The following is a 23,784-nucleotide window of genomic DNA, read 5'->3' as shown; positions in this document are numbered from 1 at the left end:
CAGGGAGAAGGGGCTGTAAGCGCGAAATAGGGGTTGTAGCAGAGTAAACCCGAGCGGAATTTGAGAGCGCAACCCCCCAATGCCGCGCCAGCGTTTCGGTATGAATACCGATAAGCGCCTTTCGCAAGCATCGCGACGCTTTTTAAGCACCACCTCGGCACCGTACTAATGAAGAGTTCGCGTCTTTCGTGGTGAGGTGGCTCGATCTCCTCCCATTCTCCCCTTATGCAAAATGCAATCATCTCTCCTCCCGTGTGAGAAAGAGCAAAAATTTCTCCTTTCGCGTTCACCTATCCCGCGTTATTTATCTTTACGGCATTCTTTTGTCGCTGTTGCATAAGAAGGTCTTTCTATAGTTTCTATAGCTATGGAAGTTATGGAAGTTATGTATCATCTATTTAAAAAATGCATATACATATATGCATATATTTGTAATTTGCTACATAAATGCTAACGTAAATATTATTTTAATCGTTGCGAGCTAAATTAAATGTATATTTTTCAAGTATTACGATCGCTGATGGTACGTTGAAAACATTTCGATATTCGTTACGACTAGTTATAAATAAATATACGTTTGACGTTTATAAAGAAATTTCTATTGCCAAAGGATATTCGCAGAAAATCCGCCACTGTGTAAAAAAAACTTCGTCATTTGCGAAGTTCTAACAAATTCACAAGTACATTCAGCGAATGCACCGATTACACATAGTTAATAGATAAATATCAATTATGCACATTATATCGGAGGCGCTTTGTAATTATTGTTTCAAGCATTGTTTTATATCTAAATATCTGGTCCCCATCCCTATATGGGCGAAATGAGCACTTTTGTCACGTCACGCGCAGGTCGCCTGGATAAAGTCGGATTCGCGTGCGATTTTGGCCATTCACACGCACATGGTGGCGCACAACCCACGCTTGTCCGTCACTCACAACGGCCATAACACATGGAAGCTGCACGTGACTAACGTTCAGCCGAACGACTCCGGCACGTACATGTGTCAAGTTAATACGGATCCTATGAGAAGCCAGGTCAGTAGAGCCGTTGAACATTAGCGCGACAGTCATCGCCGTTCTCTATCACGTTCTACGTTGCCGCCGAATAGGGGACGATATGTCGTTCCGACCCTCTGTATAACGCAAATGCCGCGTGAATGCAACGTATACACGCCGCATACGTTCGTACAAAACGGAGAACATTCAGCGCGGAACTGGGAAACGCTCGTGTCGCGATATAAAGTTCTTTTCTAATAAGTTACTTTTTTAAAATTAAGTTAGAAAATTTTTTGAAATTTCTCTGACTCTCGCTCAAGCTCGCGAATGAAAGAGCAGAGTCAATTTAGATTACGGATATACTTTTATTCTTATTAGAATTATATATTCTTAAAACTAATTATTTTATATACCTACCTTGATTTCCCGTACTGTCTTTTTTTTTTTTTTTTTTTTTTTCGAAAATAACTATAAATATGTCAGAGAGATCAAATACTGACAATATTAATAATATCTAAAAATCTGAGTATTGCACATTTGGATTCAATATATCGGAACTCTTTCTTTTGCGCTGATTTTAAATTGAATTCGGTTCTGTCGAGTACATCAGTTAAATTATCGACGAGGTCGATACATTTCCAAATAGTATAACGAATGCGAATCTTGCGCCTAGACCGGTCACATGAAAGTTGTGATACCGCCCGATATCATGGACCTGGATAACACCGCGGATATGCTGACCACCAAGGAAAACGGTGATCTGCTGTTGCGATGTCGAGCTACCGGCAATCCGGAACCGGTGGTGATCTGGCGACGGGAAGATGGCCGGAACATCACGCTGAGGAACGATAACAGCGTCAAGCGAAGTACGATGCTAAGTAGTTTTTAGACATTTTGACGAACACATGCTAGGGGATCGAATAAAACGCGTGAAAAAATGAATAGAATTACGTTACAAAAGAAAAAATTATATAGAATACGAACAATATCTTTTCCCATTTTCTTCCTGACTTGTATGAAAATTCAAAGAGACAATAATATCTTTTGCGTTACATGTACGTGAAATACAAAATAATTACCGTTGACAGAAACACGCTTATTATGCGATCGTTATTAGATTGAAAGATACAATGCGTGGATAACAATAGGAATCTATGTTCCGATTTGATTAGTTGTTAATTAAACGATAATGCCTACATTGTCGCGTGAAAGTGAGATGATCGTCTGTCGTAGTCTTAAAATGTTGAATTAAAATTCCATCATATACCCCACCGAGGGATGTCATTAAACGTGAAATGCGCCACCACCGAAAATAAATGAAAATTTCCACCGTCGGGATATGACTAATGATTATGATGCCGCGATTGCCGCGACTCTAAAGGGACGCGACTGGTCATGACTAAACGAAACCGTACGCCCGGCGATTTATCTTTAATTGATCCGTACGGTGCGCGCGCGATTTTCGAGATGAAATATTCCCCCGCCCCCCCGCAAGCGGATCACTTTTAAAAGAGCGACGGTGCACGACGATAGGGCAAACCCCGTCGTCGATGTCCGCCGTGTCCCGCGGAAAAGCAGTCATCCGATTAGCCTTCCTGACTGTGAGTGATGGATGTTGACTTTACATATATTTCCTCTTCGCCGTGCCCCCCCCCCCCTTCTATCGACTCGCGTACCCGATTGCAATATCCAGGGTGTGTACACTGCGTCGCGAGAGTGTTACGCTGCCACGGTATCTCCATCCCGCCAGGAGCGACTCCGTCTTCTCTCCGCCGAACGCGTCAGAATCTTGATTTTATATTGTCTCAAAAGCCTCTAATTACCACTCTAATTATCTTATTTCTTATAACTGAAGACACGAAATAATCTATGGTAATATTTCGAAAATATTTCGTACCTAGCGTACCACATTTTTAAGCACAGATTTCTCTTATTTCAATCTGGGACGAGAATTCTCATTGGAACAATATCGAAAGAACGATTAATTATTTATTACAAAAGAGTAAAGAGTTTGTTACACAAAGTTTTTTTTATTTTACGAAAGAGAACCGCGCAGATAGATGATGTAGCGCATCTTCTGCATAAAGGAGATGATATTTGAGAAATGATCGGTCGTACGAATAAGATTATTGTGTCGAAAACCGAGAGCGTCTGAAAGACATCTGGATTTCCGAATCTCTCATTCTTTATCACGTCGGAAATGTTAAAGCAGCGCGTACGTTTGAGGGCGAGCAACTTCATCTGCGGGGCATTCAGCGGCAGGAGATGGGATCTTATCTCTGTATCGCGTCGAACGGAGTGCCGCCGTCGGTCAGCAAGAGATATTACGTCAACGTCCGTTGTAAGTGTACGCGTGTTGCTACTAGCAACTTCTGTTCGATCAACTTACACTAATTGCATCTTTCTCGTTAAAGTCAAACCGCTGATTAAAGTCACAAACCAGTTAGTAGCGGCGCCCGTCGACAGCGATGTCCTTCTCCAGTGCTACGTAGAGTCCTCGCCGAAGGCTCTGAACACATGGTACAGAAATAATGGTGAGAGAACACCGACTTTCGTTTCGTGTGCACCAGATACTTGTCTATTCCCATCTCAGTCATCATTTGGGGCACTTTTTATTTATCAATTTAGCTGACTTTTACCTATTCATTGACATTCTCTGTACTAGGATTAACGAAAAACTCGTTGATGAAAGTATATGAAGCATTTTGTTTATACCAGGAACGCGCGTTTTAACGGTTCTACGTCGACTTTATTATATATGCACCAGGATTAAAAAACTATAAAAATTTTTATATGACAATTTGATAAAAATTCGATAAAAAGTTAGATAACTTAGTCATTCTCTCTGCGAGAACAGCCAACGGCAGTTTATTATTATTCATACCATTGAATTAATAATTTTATTGAAAAGAGAAAAATATGCATTTCTTTTAAGGTGATAAAAATATGTCCTTATGTGGCGCATCCTTTTATCTCCACTTCTCAAAGAAGCTTTAAATAAAAAGGATACTGTTTTTAAATATAGATATATAAATATATATTCTCGATAGAATTATCTCGAAAGATATTTACTTTAGGAGTCAAACTACTCGCTGATGAGAAACACGATATATCGGAAGTTACCATCAACGATTATGCATATCAGCTAAATCTCACTGTCAGACACCTTGACAAATCTGATTTCGGCACTTACACGTGCTCGGCTGAAAACGCTTTCGGAAAAATGGAAGGGTCCATAAGATTACAAGGTACAGTAGCAACTGTTCGTATAGATGTCGTAAAAAAATCCGTAAATTAAATATCGTAGATCCACAATGTTACTAAGGTCCGCCGAAAGCAATTCTTGTCTATTTTGTTATCTTATTGTTTTTATAGAACGCGTAAATACAATACGTGCACACGCATAAAGAAGAAAATGGATTATGTTCCATAATTTATACGTTTATGTTTAAAATTTTTTAAATGTTTATATACGTCTGGCCTCTTAATTGTCAGACAATACCCGTTGCTTCGAAATCGAATTACAGAGCTGCAGATATCCAAACCAACGACAGTCTCCACGCGAAATACCGAGACCATCGAGAAGCATACCTGGCGCAAACAGACGGAGAAGAAGGGGAAGAAACCCTCATATGTGCTCGACAAGGATTCGGATCTGATCCCGAAGAATATGGGCCACACCACACCGATGTCCAGGCGAAATTTATCGAGTTCATTGCCAAATATCGCGAACAAATCGAGAATCTCCGCGTTTCCGGCGCCGGCACCGGCTCCAGCGCATTCGGCACCGACGCAACTGGGCGCCCAGAAACCCCCATTTAATGGTGTTAAATCATTACGCGATTCACGATTATGTCACGTCGGCCTCGTCGTGATCATCCTGATGATTTTAATTCACGATTGAATTTGGAGAGTAAGACTCTTCACGACAATGAGGTCGTACAATTACAACGAAATTGGATCATTCATCGTTATTTCAATTGTTGAAAGACACGCGAAGTGGAATTACGTGTAATCGATATTAAAATAATTTTTTGCCATATTTTCATTTAAGTGTCAGAAGAACGTGGTGCAAAATATTGAATGCATTGGTATTTTGCTGTAAATAATGAGACATTTTTATGACAATAAATGTAGTTACGTCTGAAAAGTAAATGAGATCACGAAAAAGTATCTGAGAAGTAGATCACGCTGTTAAAAACGTTCGCTTGTAAATGCCATCATTATACAAAATGCATTCCAGACGATACAGTATTTGCTAATAACAATTTTTCATCGAACATAAAGCGGTAAATTGACGTGTGATATTGTTCTTTTATTTTTATTTCAATGAAAGAACATCATTTTACATATTTTCAAATAGTAGGCATTATTAAACATAAGAATTAGAAGAATCGTCTCGATTGGTTCGTGTAATTATCGCGCAATTAATGGGTATATACATTGACAGAGTAATTAAAGAGGGGTCCATACTAAAAATCGACTGAATTTGGGGTCGTTGGTCTTTAGAAACCGACTAAATTAAATTCATTCGTCTCTAGGAACAGCCATATTTAACTCTAACGAGAATTATGACATGTATATATGTATGACAATAAATGTTGTTTCTACTATCATCCGCGAGCGCGATCTTTCTCTTTCAGGATGTCCTAGCGCTTTTCTTTTCAGCAGATTTTTTTAATACATATCCAATTTAAACGCTTTAATTTAATTTAAAAAAAGACAAACAAAATACTTGAACTACGTGTACCACGGACGTGATCATTAATTTACTTATGATTAGTGATACACGCGATAAAAAGTCTACCTTAGATTATTCATAATTCGTGTCAGAATTCAGGATAGAATTTTATTTTTAATTTTATGTGCTGGGTAAAACAAAAACGTTTGAAACCCTTTTTCCCGCTAGAGTGCACACATATATAAAACATATATATGTTATGTCAAAGTACCTGACACATAAAATTATAAATAAAATTTTGTTCTCGAATTTGACGCGAATTAGATCGTTTAAAGTGGACTTAATGCAGCATTATAACATCGATAAAACATTTTGTAAAAGTGCATCTATTTTTTAATATATACATATAATCATTCATTCAATATTGAAATTTTGCAAAAAAAATCATATTGCGCGACATTCGAATAATATCACAATAGTGATAAAAGAAATGTCGGTTATTTGATGATACTGATTTGCGTTATCATCGCCAGAAGGAAAAAGCCACGAGGATGTGCCGCCCACACATACGTTTTACTCGTCGCTCGCTGTCTCGAGGACTCTTAGTTAATTCAACGATTTCGTCGCGAGCGAGTTCCACGACAATGAAGCAGTTATTAATTATTTATCTTCTTTGCACGTTCTTCCAAGCGGCGTTATTGGCGTCGCCATGTGTGAAGATCACATACAGACGAACGAATGATGTTGGATTTCAGTGCACTCAGTTAACGACGCTGCAACAGCACTTGGACAAAGCATGGACCAACACGACGATCATTACGATTTTCGATTCGAATATACCTAACATACCCGGGTAAGAAAAGAGAAGAAATTGTCCGGAGATTGTGAGAAAAAATTGATTGAATTGGCATTACGATATAACCGATTTTCAACATAATATATGACGATAACACATTTTATTTTATCGTAAATTTTGTAATATCTGTCCGATGTTTATATTTTGATACATTCGAATTTACGCTCTATCTTTTCTTCTTTTATTTTACAAAGAATATTCAGCATTTCCTTTTAGTAACTGCATTATATCATATTTCGGAATATTCTGAATAATCATTTTTTGAATATTCATTGTTTATCGAATATATTACACGCGCTTTTGTGAATTTTTCGTATACCTTCGAAGTAATTTACGATTTTTTACTTTATTCTACCAAAGACACAGCTTTGCGAGATTCGGGGCGACTCTCGTGACTTTAGATCTACATGAATCGGGCATACAGACGTGCGACGCTCAGGCATTCGTAGGTCTCACGAAGTTGAAAAAGCTGATGCTCTGGGGCAATAAACTGACAAGTGTGCCAGGAGATTGGTTCGTGAACATGCAACACTCCCTGCAGACTTTGGACGTGTCGTTCAACTTCATTCGGTGGATCGACTACACGGTCTTCCAGATGCTTCATAATTTGGAGAACTTTTACTTCGACTACAACCAACTGAGCTATATCGATTACAACATGTTCGCTTATCTGGGTAATTTGAAGAGAGCAAAATTCAGCAAGAATCCGTGGAGTTGGCCGTAAGTTAAATCGAAATATTATAAACATTAACGAAGATACTGGCTTAATTACTTTGTTATTAACCACGAATAATCTAATACGAAAATTTTCTTATTTACTAATCCGCAAATTTAATTATTTTAACAAAAAGAAAGCTTACGCATCCTCTTAAATAAGCTAAAAAGAACATTAATAAAATGAATGATTTTTTGTCAGATTTTTATACATGTGCTAATGTGTGCAACGCGCTTACAGGTATCGCGCTCGTTTGACATGGCAATTGGAGAACCAGAAGGTTGAGATGTTAGACACATGGGAAGATTGGAACTGGATGAACGCCGTGATCAAGGACTGTGTCGAGAGTGGCCGCGGCGAGTTGCCAAGCGATAAGGTACTCGATTGCGCCGTGGAGAAGCTGCTCGCGTTCACGTACGAGACCTTCAGCACGCAGGAGAGGAGTAGCCCGGGTGGATGCAGCGAGCAGACCATGCGATTAGTACGTTGCATGAGACCGAGCAATGCCACTGGTGACACCGATTACGAAACGGTACGGAGGATCTTGGAGGATTATTCTACGATTCTACCGTCAATGCAAAGAGCATTAAGCCCCTTCCCGTTGAAACGATAAACGCGATGTCTCTGTCTTCTTAGGGACTTCTTTTAAGATAAAGGTAAATCTTGAGACACTTCTACCATAAATTTATTACCGTGTACTCTATAATTGCGAGAACTCTTAATCGATACGTTTCTGATTCTGTATATATAAGCTTCAAATGGATAAATAAAAAGAAAAATGCGTGATTATACATTTCATGTATAGCATTCTACATATTTGATACTTATATCACAAAAAAAGAGAAGTATATTTCTTCTGTATTAATAGAATGAGAAGGATTAAAGAAAAAAAAGTATAGGATTACAAATTCATACAAAAATAATACCTTTATTAAATTAAACTTTTCCGCTATATGATATGAATTATGCATAAAGGTATTACGAACTACACATAACATATGATCACAGATTCAATAATGCAACACGCTATGCGTATCTTACAATTAAAATAATTATTCTGGGCACAGCCGGTATCTCTTATTTAAACTGAACATAAAAATTAATCTTTCATTACATGTATGTAAAAAATGAGTATTTAAAATAATATCTTTTAATAATGTGTAATACACGTACATACTTAGAACTTTAAAGATAAAATAGTACTTTTTAATATAAATATGTTAATTGCTTAAAAGAACAATAAGTAAGAAGTTACAAAATCTCTTGCAGTATACGAAACTTGCAAGTACCAAATTTTTTAAATTATTATAAATACATTTTCAGACATGAGTCCATCATATTGCACAAATACATTTTTAAAATGGCCATTGGTATAAACAGTTAAATTTTATAGATTATAATTCCATCAAATATGTATTGTAGATTGGCACAAGTTTTAATAATTAGCTTTTCAATATATCTTAGGCACTTTTTTTAAAGCACACTGTCTAAGAACTGTGATTTAAAATCAATTTTTGAATTGAGAAACTTCATTAATTATTATTCGTTAAAATGAATGGCCATGTATGTCATGGGTAATATTTGTTATATAGATTAAAATTTCATCAAACACATTGTAATGTTGCAAGCTTTAATAATTTAGAATTAAAATATTTTGGGCACTCAAATAGAATATATCTTGAGCACTCTGACATTCGAGAGTATACTGTCTTGAAATTGTAACTTAAAATCCAATGTTGAACTGAGATATTCCATTAGTCAATGTCAATATTTAATAAATGTTAAAAAAACTTGAGAAAAATAGATAAGAAAGAGTTATTGAGCTTTTCTTTTGCAACTGCGTCAGTAGGTTTTGCATCTGTATGTAACAATTGAAGAGAAAAGATGGAAACAAATGGTAAATAGTAGCTGATCTAATTTTGAACTATTCCTGGAGATTGCCACACAATCGGTGCATCAGTCACAGAGTTAATGTCCATTCCTGATTGAATATAATGCTGTTCATATAATAGCTGCGGCGCTAAAAAAATACACGCAAAATTGCGTTAAAACGCAGTGCATTGTGTATTGCAAAAATATGTTTCGAGGCAAACGAAAAGCGCGAACGAGATTTCGCGATATAAACGATACTTGTCGATTACTATTGAAAATCGAAATTTTGTAAATATTACGCGTGTTTTTCGTTGTCGGAGTTGAATTAATCCGCGTAGAAGCATTTTGTCAAAATCGCCTTTGATTCAACGCGCGCAAATACAGAACAAAATAATCAAAAGCTTTTAATATAACACAAGCCAAAATGTTATACGTACCGCTTAAATTCGCCATACCGGTTAAATATTGGTAGACTTGAACGGATGCCACGCTCATGGCTTTATGTTTCGACGCCATTGGTTCCCCTTGAAATTCGAACATTATTATATCATCTTTGTGAATAGTTACCTAAAACAACGTGACACAAAAGAAAATAGTGAATCATCAGGCATAAATAAAAAAATAAGTTGTCGCTAATTTATTAAGGCGTTTAGGCGTTTACTCTGCCAGCATAATAGAACGTATCCACTATCTGTACGCAGTCAAAGGTGCACGTCGCATCGAATCTCTCCTTGACCAAGCTCTGCAGGATTTTCATCTGTGCCAGGTAAACGCTGTCGTCCTCGTGTGTTTTCGCGAACGCTTTGATGGAGCGTTTCTTTCCTTGTTTCGAGCGCGGAATTTCGGTCTTTTGGACATTCAAGTTGGCTGCCGCCTCGCGAATGTATCGTTGTCTTTCCAGAACCTTGGACGCTCCGATGGGTTTCGCCCAACGGACCTCCCAACCCTGTTTCTCGACAATGCTATTTGTTCCTAAAAGTAAAAAGGTATTCGTACAAAGAATTAAACGCAAATCGGTTTTCCACAAGTCTGAAATAAAATAAAATTTTTGGAGCAGACAACTATTTCCATTTAGCTGAAAAAGTATTAGTAACATTAATTTAATGATGTATATTCTAATCTCAAGAAAACGAATGCGAGGAGAAAATACTTTTATCAACAGGATTAATTTTGTGTGATAATTATGTGTTAATGTGAGAAATAAAAATACAAAATGTTAGTTACAATTAACAATCTGTTTATTAAGATTTGGCATGTTTCTGCTGAAATCACTATATTTACTCCCCTTCGCGTTCCTTAAGTTTTTTTAATTTTCTTCATCCTTTGGCTCGGGTTACGTCGCTCGCATACTCACTTTCCATTATGTCCATTACAGTCTGCGCGGCTTCACGATTCTCGTAGTGAATGAAAGCGAAGTGATTGATCTTCTTCAGCTTCAATATTGGCACGTTCGTGTGCCTGTAGAGGATCTCCTTCACCTTCTGCTGCGGCATATCGAGCGCGAGGTTCCTTACGAACAGAGCCGTCACCTATTTGTCATCGCGTATGATATTGAGTTAGTGCAACATATCCTGTTTCACGCCATTCTATATATATATAAAATATATACACAGGATATACAGTGATATGAAATGTGATTTCGCTGCGGCAGATTTATCCTACGTCAACGCTCGCGTTCTTTATACAGAATTCTTACAGAAATATATTATTACACCGTTTTTCATCGCAATATATTCCTTAGAAATTAAAAGAAGGGAAAATCTTTTTTTGCAATTATCTATTTTAAAATTTGCTAATTCAATCAACATCGAATTCAATCACCTCGAATAATTTTTAATATGTAAGTTTTATAATAAGTTTAGCATTATTCACATTCTATAATATTATAGATACGAAAAGTAGATACATTTTTAATCACGTTTTTAATCAATTTTTGTCGAAATATAATAAAATTACTAATAAGCCATCGCAAGAGAAAAAGCCATTTCATTTTTTTTAATTCTTCCCAATTTGAAATATATTTGTACAATTACACAAAACGCGATATGTATAAACGCTCCAATTTATTCAATCTCCGTTTCGATAATATTACGTATCCCGTAAAATGTAGTATTATTTTTGTGTGTTTTATTTATTTTATAGAATTATATACATTTTTTCGTTATATCGATCATTATCTCTTCAAATATCACATCTATCGTTACGCATACATTATTGAATTTGGTAAATAAAATACCTAGTTGCGAAGAGAGAGAAAAACCTGCATGTTGAATTAAAAAAAAGATAGGAAGACTAAAATTGTAAAAAAATTAGAACGATGAAATAGTAATCGATCTTAATGTTCTTCCAATTTTGAGAAAACTTGGAGAAGATTCACCGTTTCCATGATGTCCTCGTCGATCGGATCGCCCGGCTCCGGATCCGCCCAGTCCACCGCGATCTCGTGGTCCCAAAGCATCACTTTGCCGGGTATGAGCTTGCGCCGGGCCATCGCGGCCGCCCGATGATCTCGGAACTCGACGAAGATAAAACCGCGATTTAGGCTGCGATCGTGGGCGCTCGGGTACAAGTAGACGTCCGTGATGCCTTCCAGGATCTTGGTCAGCTCCTCCATAAACTCCGGCTTGGTCTTGGTCTTGGGTACACCGCCGAAGAAGAGCCGACAGTTGTCCATGGACTTGACCACGCCGATCCGATGCCCCGGCCGGATCTCGTGGCCGTCCAGGCGCTCGCACGCCTTCCGGGCGATCCGCGGGTTTTCGTACAACGCGAATGCGTAGCCGCGCGTCGACCCGGAAAAGTCGAGCATCAGTCGCAGCTCCAAAAGTCGGCCCACTTGCTCCAGCAACGGCATCAACTCGTCCTCGTAGCAATCGCGTGGCAAACGACCCAGGAACACCTCCGCGCCCTTAACGCGCTGCCGTTCGCCGCGCGAAACTTCTGGTGCCGTCAACCGTCGCTGGCCGTTCTCCTGTACACGAAATGCTTTCTTTTTTTTGCGCGGTTGCGATGATAGGAGAAAGAAGACTTAGATGTATATAGAGATATTAATTTTTGACTTGATTAGAATATTTAGAAGAGAGGATAGCTCCGTCATAACTAACAAGTGGAGAGAATCGCATTTTATCACAGATACATTCGTTAATTCTTTAGCTGATCAAGACGGAGCTCTCTAAACGCAGTTGGTTACTTTATTAGTAGATTAATATATATAAGACAAGTGTTATAAAGAAACCCACATATTATTCCTCTTGCTGATGCTTTCAAGTTATTATTTCAACATTTTTTAACTTCTACTCGCAAGGGAAAGATTATTTCGCTACGTCTGTTAACAACGTGTATTAATACCGAAAGATAGATAAAAAATAAGACGAGAAGTTACACAAATTAAATTTTCACAAATCACATCGATCGCTTTTTCAAGCTATTATCTCAATATCTTTCAACTTCTATTCGTGAAAAGATTATTTAAAGATTATTTCCCGATAACAAGGGCGCCTTAATATTAAAAGATAAGATATAAATTATAAGGAAACTCCTATATTGTATTTATTTGTAAGTCACTCTCGCCGTTTTCAAGTGATTACTTTAATTTGTCTCACGCTGAAAAATTGTTTCGTTTTCTAGCCGAATTCGCATTAGTATCGAAAGATATGTAAAGTAGTCGTTGGATTTCTGTCTGTACCTGCACGAGCTCGTACTCCGTGCGACGCAGCATCTCCAGGAGTCGCATGGTACGCTGACACTCCCCGGTGAGGTCCATATCCCCGTCGTCGCTCATCGTAATCGACGTATAATCCCGTGAGCTGCACGTAGCGAACAAACTCAACAAACGAACTGATCTCCCTCCGGATTCCGGATGATCGACGGAAGAATTGGAGGCATTGGAGGGCTGTAGAGGTGACGGAGTGGGGCGAGGCGATTTCGGTGATTTGGGGCCGGATTCCGGGAAATGTGCAACGCGAGACGCCAAGTCGTTTTTTGCGATAGACTCGCTACTCGCTACGCATTTTTATTGGAGTCCGAGGGCTCGACAATTATTTTTCTTTCTAGATTTCTTTCTAGAAGCTTTTATTTTCCTTCTCGTTAATTCTTTTTGAAGAAGCTTTATAAAAGATTCGTTTTACATTTATTTTTACTCCGACGAGAGGCTCGTTTAAGAACACTCCGAATTATCGTAACTAACTAATGAGTTAAATCATTATTTTTATGTTATTGGCTCGATCGCGCTTCAATCCTTTCACTTTCGCAATTATTCATCAAATGTCTACGTAAATGCACAGCGTGTCATTATTTATATCCTTACATGTACACGACATTATTTTACGCTCGAAAATATAATTTACCCACAATGTAGCTTGAGTATTCAAGATCAGATCGTGAAGAATAAGTCTAAATTAAAGTTGGAGAAGCAGAACGGTTATAATGTTGACGCTATGTTTTTATGCGCGAGAAGAAAGCTATTGAGATAGTAGAAGGTGATTACGTAGAATCTTATGGTTCTCTCTTGCTTTTACGCGTAAACAAAGAGAGAAGAGGAGAATATTCTTACAATAGTTCCTGAGCGAGAAATAAAACAAAACGACTATACCGAGTTTACACTCCGTTTTAATGTTATCTTTTCTCACACGCGTTTTATACTTTCTTAAAAATGCATTTAGTACGAATATAGCTTTTTATTTTAAAAATCAATTTCTATTAAATGTAATTATTTTTATAAATTTATATTATTTCAATAAATCTACGAGATATTAGAAAATGTTCCCTACAATAATTTTATGTTAACTCTAAGTATACTTAATTACGGAAGTTTATACGACACAATTAATGTGGCGATCGTGGCGCAGAGAAATGCGCTGGTCATGAGCCGATTTCGAATATTTACTTTTAAATATTTACATATGTCGTTTTGATGGGTACCTTCGTGATGCGACACAACGTTTCAATCATGACGGTAAATTTTTTAAACTTTAATTATTAAAACCACCATGGAGTCAATTAAAAATAAAATCTGATATCTTTAATCTTATAGTCATAGCTATAATTATTATTGAGATAAAGATTGCGTTTTAAATATATTCAAATTTGTAAGCACCAAAGATTGTAAGTTAAAAAAGAAGTTTAAAAATGATTTAAATTTTCTATGTTTTCTGTATCTTATGCGAAAAGCGAAAGCAAATATCAATAGCTACTGGAGTAGCTGACGGTAAGCGGTAAACTCCAGTCGATAACAAATTAAACATTTTTTTTATTACTTTCATGATTTCATTATATTAGATAAATTTGCATTTTGAAGCATTCATAACATTCAATTACTTTTAAATAATTTACGTAATTTATAAAAGTTATCATACCAAGTAACCCTTCCATAGAATACCAAGTTACTTAAAAGGGAGAAAAACGAAGAAAACATATAATGCTACAAGTATTTAATAAAATTATAAATTATATGCAATTTATATAACGTGCGTATAAAAACCATTCGCAGAATGCATTCATTTACATATTACTAATCTTAGAAACATATTACTAATCTTAGAAAGACAGTATCAGCGACAAAGTATCCAAAGATGAGTCGCAAAAATAATTTCTTCTTCTCTGTACAATTATAAGGTATCCATATCGCAGTCTGTACAGTTGAGATCATCGATCCTATTGTAGAGCGAATTTTGCGACACAGGTGCCCCGTCCTCGAAGAACGCGCAGAACTGTTTGTAATCCTCGACTAATTGATGAATTTTGTCACTGATATCCGGACACGCAATCCCGCTCTCAATTATGTGACTCATCCTATCGGTATTGTCCGCACAGATCGAAGATTGTTCTATGAGCTGTAATTCCTCCTTCAATGCCGCGTTCAATATAGTCGCCTGGAAAAACCACGAGAGTTACATAATGCTTGAATGGCATTTACATATAGCGAAAACAGCGTTTTTTTTTTCAGTGATGATTAAAACCGCGATACGTACTCGTTTCGCTCTCTGCTGGAACTCCTCCAGTTTCCCACGCATGCACTCAAATTCTGCTTCCGTGTATTGCACTCCTTGAAGTTTATCCTCGTCCGCCAGAACAATGTCGGGTACAGCGATGAATTTGTTCACAATATTCTGTTTAGAATAAAATATAGGTTAATTTACAACTTTCTTCACTATTTTTACTTTAAAGTTTTTAATTTAAAAGATATATCTTACAATTAGATGTAAAATAGGCATAACCTAATAAAATATAATTAGATATATGGATTCAGGGAGTATGAAAGCAATTACCTCTATATTTTTCAAATAAGGCACCGAGGCTGCACAATACGCTTTTACAAGTCTCTCCTCGTTTGCCTTTAGCACGGCCAAGTTTTCTGAATCTGGTTTATATATTTTTTCCAACGTCTCACACAACTTTTTGCTCCTAGACTGTATTCTTTCCATCACAATATTCTTGACTATAACACACCAAAGAGAGAGAGATTACTATGAGAAGTCATTCATTTTTCATAAATTAGAAACATCCAGTTAAAACAATGGATATAAAAACACTTAATGCAATAGTAGTCCTTCATAGAAAATGAACAAAAGATCTAAGGTTACAATCACGTTAAAAGCTAAACTATCAAGTTTCTAAAAATTCCGTTTCTTCTCAAATAAAATTAAGGCTTTGTCGAGTTGTAATTTTCCTTTTTTCTTTCAATAAATTTTCTAGGTAAATATGAGCAATTATATTGCGACAATTAAAAATTAAAAGTAGGAGAAAAGCTAAAGAAATTGCATAAGGATGCTACGAAAATAAGACAGGAAAGGATTGGCGAGACAAAGAATGCGTTCGTCGAGAGGCAACGCTTCCCACCGGTGTAGGGTCCTCGTGGAGCGACGTTAATTACGGAAGCGAGACGCCGCGTTCGCGTCCCCTCCTCGCGAAAAATCCGTTGAAAGCGTCTCGGTCGCTGGACGAGTGTGACTCTAGTCATGATCGAATGCCACATGAAACCAGAGTACACCCATCCAGCGGCGGCGAGACGAGCAGAAGGCAGAAGGACGCGGGATCGGCGGGATGCCGGCGATGCCACCGCAACGGTCAGCGTCCCCTCTCCGGGCCCTGTCCTTCCGGCGCGTTCGTCGGCGTCGTCGGCGAAGCGCGGTCTGAAAAAAAGCGTCGCGCGTCGAGTTCTAGAATGCAGGTAGCGACTTACGAGTCGCGTATACGGCTCGGGAATGAAAGCCGAACAGCTGCATCTCGTATTCCTCGCGTTTGCGCTTCCGCGACTCGGCGGAAGCGGCGTCGCTCTCCATCACGGGACGAGACGAGGACGAGACGGGACGATTGGGACGAGAGGACTCCTCCGCTCCTCGGACTGACCTCGGTGAGTCGGTGCCCCCTGGGCCTGGCTTCTATCCGCTTCTATCCGGCGGCGGACGGCAAGCGGCCCGCTCGCTCCTCGCTCCTTCCGCACGGGAACACCTTGACGTCCGTTGACAAATGAACATGGCGTCCCTTCGCTCGCGTACGAAAGCGTCCTTTGTCCCGAGTTCCGACTTCCGACGCGTTCGCCAATGCATAGCGAGTATCGCGAACGGTGGGGCACACCGGGCGACCGGGGCCGGCGGGGCCCCCAATCGCGGCCCGACCGCCGACCGGCCGACGTGATCCTTCGCCGGCCTTCGCGGCTGACAGCGACGACAGCGTCGCTTCGAACAACGGACGTCTCTCGAAGTTGAATCTGATTCATCGTGAATCTCGATCGATCATGGAGACGCTGCATCGATAAGTGCAGATTTTGACTGAGATGCATCTTATCGACGCGGTTAGTTTGGATTTTAGTTGCGAGCGACGTCTGCTGGATGGCGCCGCGTGTTCCTTTCTGCGCTTCAAATAGTTCAAATCAGTTTTTCCCGCAACCCGCAATTGCAAGGCAATGCAAGGATGACTGTCTCCGGGGCACAATCGTTTGGACTTGATCCCACGAACTCGAGCTCGCACAGTCCCACACGCATGCACGTATGTACATATATACATTTATTCCTTCTTATCTCTACAAAAAATGCAATCAGTTTATCAGCCATGCTTTTTGTCTGTCGCTAGGAAAGAGACATCTAATATAAATGCGCAGTTCAAAGAATTTTTTTCCGTTACGTTGCGGACTGCATCATATTTGCAAGGTAATTTACCACGCCGTTTTATATCTAAGCGCAATAATTACGACCTGGGTAAACCCAGTTGCGACACGATTTGATAAATATTAATTAAACGCAAACGCACGTACCTGTTTCTCTCGATGAATTTTTATACTTCCTATATTTGCAAGTTTACTAGCGTTCGCAGTTTGCGTTGTTGTTCCATGCGAATGATGATATACATGCTGATTAGCGAGGGCCCTGTTTGTTATCGTAGGCACATAACGGAAATGTGTATGGCACCGTTCACCTGACAATCATGAATCTCAAATATTTTCTGTCACCCTTTATCAGCGCTCGGCTAAACACGATTGTCTCCGTGAAACTTTACGCGTAGCTTTCCCGTGGAAATCTTAGAAATGTAGGAAAATGGAGAAACGAAGCATTTCTCCATTTCGAATTTATTTCCTGCTCGAATCTCGAGTTTCACTTCGACGATTGATTGAAACAGAAATTTCACTTGACGTTAAACGTATAACTACTTTTGATTATATATTTATGAATTAATTAAAATGGATGTAAATTATAAATAGTCGACATTAAAATAGACCGATTTCTCTTTCGAATGCGCTGCGCATTGAGAATAATTCAGGAAGCGAATCGAAGGTTATCGAGTCAAGCGTTAATTTTACTCGCGCGATATTACATATATGTGTCTCTCCGCGTAGGGATCACATTAATCACGATTGCTTATTTGCGGCCGAGTGAATCACGTCTCGTTCACGCATATGCGGTCAATACCAGTGTTTTCCTTTCCCGATAGCCTGACAACATATTTCTTTTCGGCGAAAGGTAATTCACGGAAAAGTAATTCTTCCTTCGTGATTTTTAGAAAAACGAAATGTCCTCGAGCACTTTCTTGGAAAAAAGAAACACACGGACCCACACGGACCTCAACCGGATTTGGTAGTTCTCGTAAAAAAAGACAAAGGCAGACGGTCCTGCGGTTCCACACGAAACGGGTAAGTCGACTGACCGCGGTCACCAAATGTGCACCTTCCCGCTGCATGACATCACTATTTTTTTGTGGTGCATTAGTCACGCCGTTGATAAGTCATGCTTGTACAATACGATGACAACGTGCTACATGTTAATGTATAGCCCTCGCCAAAAGAGAAACTTTTTCACCGTCGCGACGACTCGTGTCTATTTATCATAATTGATCGCTATATGTAGTATATATGTATATATATTTAGCACGAGACAATCAACGATGATATATCGCGTTTTGTCACGATCCTCAACCATCTACTTTATTCACAAAATAGAGAGATCAAGAACGAAAGCAGTAATTTATAACAGACATGAAAAAAGAAATTATTCAACGCGATCCTAACGTATTAATGAGAATTTACAAAAACTTGGGAAAAATTTGTAGCCTAGATGATCTTTAATATTTGACGACGTGTAACTCTGTTTCTATAAATAAGAGCCCATGTTTTTTGAAGCAGATCTTGTCTTTTTTTAAAAATTAATTTTTCAATTCGTTCACCTCCGTTAGGGAAGTTCTGTTATTCTCTAAGGGAAAAAATGACGTGAAAATCAACTCTCGAAAGAAGGCTGTTTATAACACAGTTGTTGAAAAAATTTAGAAAGAAAGAGAAAAATTAATTTAGCAAACGCGCGCTTATTTATACAATAAAACGACGAGTTCTGCGTCGTCAATTAATTAGCAAGTCCCGGTTTCATGTGTAGGTAATTATGACATTACGATCTGCTTGTTAACCGAGCGTCAAGCTAATCGTTCCTTCTGTGTTGAAATCTCGTGACTCACGTTTCCTTCTTGTAAGAGCAATCGGATCGCGATGTAAGAGAGGAATGTCGGATAGGACCTTCGAGAGGGAAAGGACACCGGACACGTCCTTCGCGTGGCATCCCGTCCAAGTGGCATCGACGTTTATTTAGATAGAAAAGCGGGAATCGAGTGCTTAACGTCGTCATTGTGTTTTACACGATAAACGCGAGAATGGGACGAGGAGACCGCGAGGCGGGACATTCGTCACGTGCAAATCGGGTCCCATATGTGCGCACGTAAGCGATTGTTGGCATGCCGGCTGCGTTTACGCCGCTTATGCGTCGCAGCGGGCGACCGCGAGAAACTTTACACCTACTTACATTCATGTTTTCACAGCCATCTTTGGCATTGACGAAGACCGTGGTGGATTTATCTCGAATCGAGACGCACATTAGCATTAGACGGCTACTGAAAGAAGTAATCTGTGACGAAATCTAAACGAACTGGTACGCGAATAGATCTGAGGAAAATGCACGAGGCTTTTATTGTTCAGAATTGAAGTTGCTAAATGTCTTTGATTCTAATACGCAATTTTATCCGAGAACGGTAGGTAAAATATGAGACGGCAAAGAGTAAGAGGGTACCCGTCTAGCTCGACATCGAGGAAATCGGAGAAAATGTGTTTTAACGTTCTAACGTCCGTACATTTTTATGCACGAGCGTATGTACACGCGGAAACGAGTAGAGTGGAACGTGACATCGATAAGAAATCGATACAGGCGTAATTGCATTCCAGAATCGAGAGATCTTGTTAAAGATCTATTTAGCTTTATCGCGGCGTCATCTAAGATCATGCGTGTCGCGTGTCTGCGCGATACACAGAGATAAGAGATAACGGCGATAATAATAGTGGAGTTTTAAATGCGATTTCGGTCTCCGCGGCGAGTTGATATCTCGAAATTAAAAGTTACACGTACATTTGTGCAACGTACATCGACAGGGTTTTCAGTATGTCGTAATCAGGGGAAATTTAGAATTCGCGAATGTTAAATGAATCGCAATGCAAACCTTAACGCGAGCTCGTGCGCGCACACGTGGAGCGGTGCGCGGCTCGCGTCCGCACACACACACATCCACGCGTCGCGCCCAAACACATTACATGCACGCAGTAAAATACGTGCGCGCCCGGCGCGCCGAGGTTCGCCGGGCGACTGCGCAGCCGAACCGCGCAGGTCCCCGTAAAAAGCCGGGGGCGCGATTCCGCCGTCGCTCTACTCGCTCTTCGGATACCGCGCACCGCGCGCGTTCGCCTCGCTCGCCTCGCTCGCCTCAGTCTTCAACTCTTCAGTTTGTATTCGGTGTCGAGCTCGATTACCGTTCGGCGGCGAGAAGGACGGTAACACGGTGACGGATACACTCGCCACGCCACGCCACGCCGCGCGTGCGTTCGATCTTGGTCGCGATTCGAGCCGGGCGCGCGTCCCTCTCGAGATCCATCGCTTCTCCTCGCCCCCGCGCGCGTGTTATCGTCGATCGCGCGATCTTCGCGTAGGATATCCGAGACGAGCGCGACCGCCGGCGAGGAATTCTCTCACCTTGGCGAGATTCGATCCGAGGGGAGCCGGGAGAGTGGTTTAAAGCGTATTGTGCCATTGGTTGTCAAGTGGTTTAAAGAGAAACGAGAGAAAAAGGAGGAACGCACGAGTGGAACGACTCGACGAAGGAAAAATGCTGCCGCCGCGAATCCTCGGTCTCCTGGTGCTCCTTCTCGCCGTGCAGGGTGAGTCGCTTTTCTCTTTTCTCGATTCTCGATTCCGAGTCCACTGCTCAGTGCTCCGCGTCGTCCGATCGGCGTCGACCGTAATCTTCATAAAATTGTTGAAAGCCTTTCGGAGTTTCTGATTTTCCCTTAGCGTTACGAGTGAATTGCTTTAAACTTTAAAAGCGAGAGGATGTGAGCGTCTTGTTTTCGATCGAATTGGTAGCTCCACGATAACGCGCTCCTCCAAACAGACACTTTAACATTTGAAACAAAATTTATCAGCGTTTCTGATAACATTTTGTTATCTGTCTGTTATCCACCTCGAATATTTATTGTGTGACGCGTCAGGAAAATCAAACGTTTTATTTTTGAGTCCGTTATCTGAACCCTTTAAAATAAACACATGTTTTCCTAATGATAAAAAGATTGATTCATATTTTATTTCTTGCTACGAAGGTGTATATATAAATATGGATCGCATGATTTCTACAGTTAACGTCAATTAATTTAACATAAATTAATATTAATTCATATATTTAACATCAATTAATTTAATATCAATTAGAATTAATAATCGACGATAAGCGAAAGAAATAAGTGAGGGATAGGAACAGTACGCTGGGATGGTTACAGGGTTGTCATCACCTTTTTTTAAACAGAAATCGGGACTTTTAATTGGGGAAAGAGGAGGGGGGTAAGTTTAATAAATAGAAACCTTTACAAGTATACATAGTATATTTTATCTTTTCATTAGTGTGGCCTTTTATTCTAAATACTTATCCATTTTAGGGCTGGTTGTTCCAACTTGTTTATACACTGAGAAACATGTTAGTTAGTTAACTAAACATTAGTTGTTTCAACAATTATTAAGTTGCACTAAAAAAAGGTGACACGTAGGAAAATACTCACTCCACAAACGCGTTAGATGGTGGAATGCTCAAAGCACAAGATACAACAATTGATAAATCACGTAGCTTCTCTTCCTTTGCACTTTCAAAGATATTTATACCCACTTTTGATCAATCCTGATATCTTTAGCAAAAAAATTTAGCAATATTGGTTTTACATTGGGTTAAACAAGGACGAATGATGCTCACAAGCATTGTGAGCGTTAAGTGGAACGCATTTATAATTCCTGCTTACATGGGGAAAACATAAAGTCACAAAATGACTGTCAAAATAATTTAAAACTTCTGCTCTCTAAAAATCGGGACATTTAGCGTTCCGGCTGTCATTCTGTCGGGACGCGGGACAAATATTGAAAAATCCGGACGGGTGGGTAAGAGCCTGAGTGAGAGCCCTCCCCATTGCGAAACCCTCCATTTATTATTGCGCCTCAAAGGCGTCGTTTCTGTAACGGACACACCGCGTTAGAGGCGCACGTTGCGTTATGATGATAGCGTGGAATAGATCGCGGTAACGGGAGTAATAGGCCATCATTACGTTAGCGTGGCGAGGCGAGGGAACGGCAGAGTAAAAGCAACGGTGATCTCTCTCGCGCGTTTCATTATTCGCCAGCAAAAATCGAGATTGTGCCTTGCATTGTCGATCCTTCGTATCGCGATTCGAATAAAGATCGCGCGCGCTCGATCGGCTGCATTCATCGATGCGCGACAGCTCGTACGGCGCGGCGCGCGACGAAATAAACATTCTTGAGAAGCAAAAGCAAAAGGAGCGAGAACGTAGCTTCAAACGTCCCATTTTCCAATTAAGAAGTCTTACGCGCTATCGTACTTTCAATCTACGTTACCTGGAAGCTTTATCTCTAATTAATATATTAAAAAATGTTTTTTATTACAACGATATAAGACCGGTTTGTATTACGACCTATGAATGTTGTTTTATCGATCACGGTAATGAAAGTAGCGTCGAAATCTGTAATTTAGACCCCGCTTCTTTTTCGTCTTACGGACGCCAGAAATGCCTCGGGGCCGAAATAAAAAAATCACGTCCTGTGAGTGTTCAGATTGAAAACAAACGCGGAATAAAAAGAGTGCCTCAACCTCTCTGCTGCATCAACAGTTGCGAGCAATAACAGCCACCATTGTACGACTAATCGGCGAGCACAGCACACAGCATAGCACGTCGTGATCGCTGCCGCGGAAGAAGCAATTACGTATTAAAAAAAAGCTTAATTACGCTTCCTGGTGTACCTACGCACCGGAAGACATCGCAGTCGCGCCGGGGCGAGTCGGTCGCGTCACTCGAATTGATCGTCAAGTCGCAGAACGGTATTGATCGCGCTAATTCAACTCGATTGACCAAAACCGATCGAAAGTTATCAAACAAATTAAGCAAAACAATAAAATGACGGGTGCGCACGAGCAAATCGTTTATTCTTGAACGTTTTTCTTCTTGAACAGACTTTAAAGAAATTCTTCCACTCTCTGTTTCAGAACGATTAATGTTATTAGTCTTAAACTATAGGTAACAAGTTAACGACGGAGAGACCACACAGAAAAATAATTTCCATTGTCAAGTCAATAACAAATTTATTGATTATAAATATATTCTCGAATAAGGTTTATCGAAAAGATCCGGAGTCAGAAATATAATAATATATAATTTGGTGAGTTTTTTTAAGAATATGCAATATCCACTTCCGCACGATCATCAGGCGGCTTTCAGTTTTACTCGCGCCTCGTTTCCGACCCCATCGTGCAGCGATTACGTAATTCGCCATTAAAAATCCAAAAGGGTATCTGGTCGTACTTAGGGCGAGCAGCGGGCGAGGGAAAACGGGGATCCTCGCAGTTGTCGTTCAGAGAGGAAGTCTGGCAAAAAGTGCGTCCGCCGAAGAGAATTCCATTGAGAATTCTCCACGTGAGGTACCGCGAAGAAGCGTGGCCCGTCGGAGAACCGGTGGCGATGGCTGAATGGCCCGAAAATAAGATGAACGAGACCGATCGCCGGGCGGAGGTGATGGTGAGGTACGCGGGGAGGGGGGGGGGAGGATGAGGGGGAGAGATCGGCCAGGTGAACGCGTGTTTCAGGTAGGAGAGAAG

At 40.0% G+C, this 23,784-nt stretch overlaps 5 protein-coding genes across 10 annotated transcripts in view; 3 read left to right on the top strand and 2 right to left on the bottom strand.

Annotated features, from left to right (window-relative positions):
• Positions 1 to 5,612, top strand: part of LOC139769618 (lachesin) — a 34,274-nt gene extending 28,662 nt beyond the window's left edge. For 3 of the 4 annotated variants that reach the window (XM_071700861.1, XM_071700860.1, XM_071700863.1), the window contains exons 4-9: positions 850 to 1,035; positions 1,670 to 1,862; positions 3,206 to 3,337; positions 3,411 to 3,530; positions 4,074 to 4,244; positions 4,524 to 5,612. In XM_071700861.1, the coding sequence (XP_071556962.1) occupies positions 850 to 1,035; positions 1,670 to 1,862; positions 3,206 to 3,337; positions 3,411 to 3,530; positions 4,074 to 4,244; positions 4,524 to 4,900 (1,179 nt within the window). In that variant the 3' untranslated portion in view covers positions 4,901 to 5,612. The remainder of the gene's footprint in view (positions 1 to 849; positions 1,036 to 1,669; positions 1,863 to 3,205; positions 3,338 to 3,410; positions 3,531 to 4,073; positions 4,245 to 4,523) is intronic. The other variant, XM_071700862.1, reaches the window with a different exon arrangement.
• Positions 5,613 to 6,130: 518 nt separating this feature from the next.
• LOC139769619 (uncharacterized) lies at positions 6,131 to 8,039 on the top strand. The gene is made up of 3 exons (XM_071700864.1): positions 6,131 to 6,530; positions 6,894 to 7,253; positions 7,489 to 8,039. Exons 1-3 carry the CDS (start codon positions 6,229 to 6,231, stop codon positions 7,859 to 7,861), a joined length of 1,035 nt encoding a protein of 344 aa, XP_071556965.1. The 5' UTR covers positions 6,131 to 6,228; the 3' UTR covers positions 7,862 to 8,039.
• Positions 8,040 to 8,149: 110 nt separating this feature from the next.
• On the bottom strand, positions 8,150 to 13,427 carry LOC139769617 (RNA-binding protein 47). The gene is made up of 6 exons (XM_071700859.1): positions 12,806 to 13,427; positions 11,498 to 12,091; positions 10,475 to 10,649; positions 9,782 to 10,092; positions 9,558 to 9,687; positions 8,150 to 9,268 (listed from the first exon to the last, which is right to left on the bottom strand). Exons 1-6 carry the CDS (start codon positions 12,899 to 12,901, stop codon positions 9,162 to 9,164), a joined length of 1,413 nt encoding a protein of 470 aa, XP_071556960.1. The 5' UTR covers positions 12,902 to 13,427; the 3' UTR covers positions 8,150 to 9,161.
• A 1,107-nt stretch (positions 13,428 to 14,534) lies between these two features.
• Positions 14,535 to 16,915, bottom strand: LOC139769620 (uncharacterized). Of its 2 annotated transcripts, none has more exons than XM_071700865.1 (4): positions 16,468 to 16,915; positions 15,387 to 15,556; positions 15,090 to 15,227; positions 14,535 to 14,990 (listed from the first exon to the last, which is right to left on the bottom strand). In XM_071700865.1, exons 1-4 carry the CDS (start codon positions 16,898 to 16,900, stop codon positions 14,727 to 14,729), a joined length of 1,005 nt encoding a protein of 334 aa, XP_071556966.1. In that variant the 5' UTR covers positions 16,901 to 16,915; the 3' UTR covers positions 14,535 to 14,726. The 2 variants fall into 2 exon arrangements, with proteins under 2 accessions (XP_071556966.1, XP_071556968.1); XM_071700867.1 differs by having other exon boundaries at positions 16,301 to 16,541.
• A 110-nt stretch (positions 16,916 to 17,025) lies between these two features.
• LOC139769616 (lachesin) overlaps positions 17,026 to 23,784 on the top strand; it is a 61,556-nt gene continuing 54,797 nt past the window's right edge. The window contains exons 1-3 of one of the 2 annotated variants that reach the window (XM_071700858.1): positions 17,026 to 17,106; positions 17,191 to 17,267; positions 18,115 to 18,244. Coding sequence is in view for 1 of the 2 variants with exons in the window: in XM_071700856.1 (XP_071556957.1) it covers positions 20,746 to 20,797 (52 nt within the window). In the remaining variant the exon portion in view is untranslated. Of the gene's footprint in view, positions 17,107 to 17,190; positions 17,268 to 18,114; positions 18,245 to 20,284; positions 20,798 to 23,784 lie in introns of those variants that run through there. The other variant, XM_071700856.1, reaches the window with a different exon arrangement.

This window comes from Temnothorax nylanderi, unplaced genomic scaffold (genome assembly GCF_030848795.1).
Source record: "Temnothorax nylanderi isolate EJ_2023f unplaced genomic scaffold, tnyl_v1.0 TNYL_tig0023_pilon, whole genome shotgun sequence".
Taxonomy (NCBI): Eukaryota; Metazoa; Arthropoda; class Insecta; order Hymenoptera; family Formicidae; genus Temnothorax; species Temnothorax nylanderi.
This window is presented reverse-complemented; position numbering and strand designations above follow the sequence as displayed.

What these genes read in the sequence shown, in the direction of transcription:
- LOC139769619 (XM_071700864.1), top strand. Translation starts at nt 6,229, where the DNA reads ATGTGCCGCCCACACATACGTTTTACTCGTCGCTCGCTGTCTCGAGGA. An exon ending in AATATACCTAACATACCCGG is followed by an intron (nt 6,531 to 6,893) that starts GTAAGAAAAGAG and finishes ATTCTACCAAAG; the next exon opens with ACACAGCTTTGCGAGATTCG. An exon ending in AAGAATCCGTGGAGTTGGCC is followed by an intron (nt 7,254 to 7,488) that starts GTAAGTTAAATC and finishes ACGCGCTTACAG; the next exon opens with GTATCGCGCTCGTTTGACAT.
- LOC139769617 (XM_071700859.1), bottom strand. Translation starts at nt 12,901, where the DNA reads ATGAGCGACGACGGGGATATGGACCTCACCGGGGAGTGTCAGCGTACC. An exon ending in CGGAGTACGAGCTCGTGCAG is followed by an intron (nt 12,092 to 12,805) that starts GTACAGACAGAA and finishes TTTCGTGTACAG; the next exon opens with GAGAACGGCCAGCGACGGTT. An exon ending in CGTTCTATTATGCTGGCAGA is followed by an intron (nt 9,688 to 9,781) that starts GTAAACGCCTAA and finishes ACGTTGTTTTAG; the next exon opens with GTAACTATTCACAAAGATGA.
- LOC139769620 (XM_071700865.1), bottom strand. Translation starts at nt 16,900, where the DNA reads ATGCATCTCAGTCAAAATCTGCACTTATCGATGCAGCGTCTCCATGAT. An exon ending in GGGGGCACCGACTCACCGAG is followed by an intron (nt 15,557 to 16,467) that starts GTCAGTCCGAGG and finishes GGTGTGTTATAG; the next exon opens with TCAAGAATATTGTGATGGAA. An exon ending in TCCAGCAGAGAGCGAAACGA is followed by an intron (nt 14,991 to 15,089) that starts GTACGTATCGCG and finishes TGGTTTTTCCAG; the next exon opens with GCGACTATATTGAACGCGGC.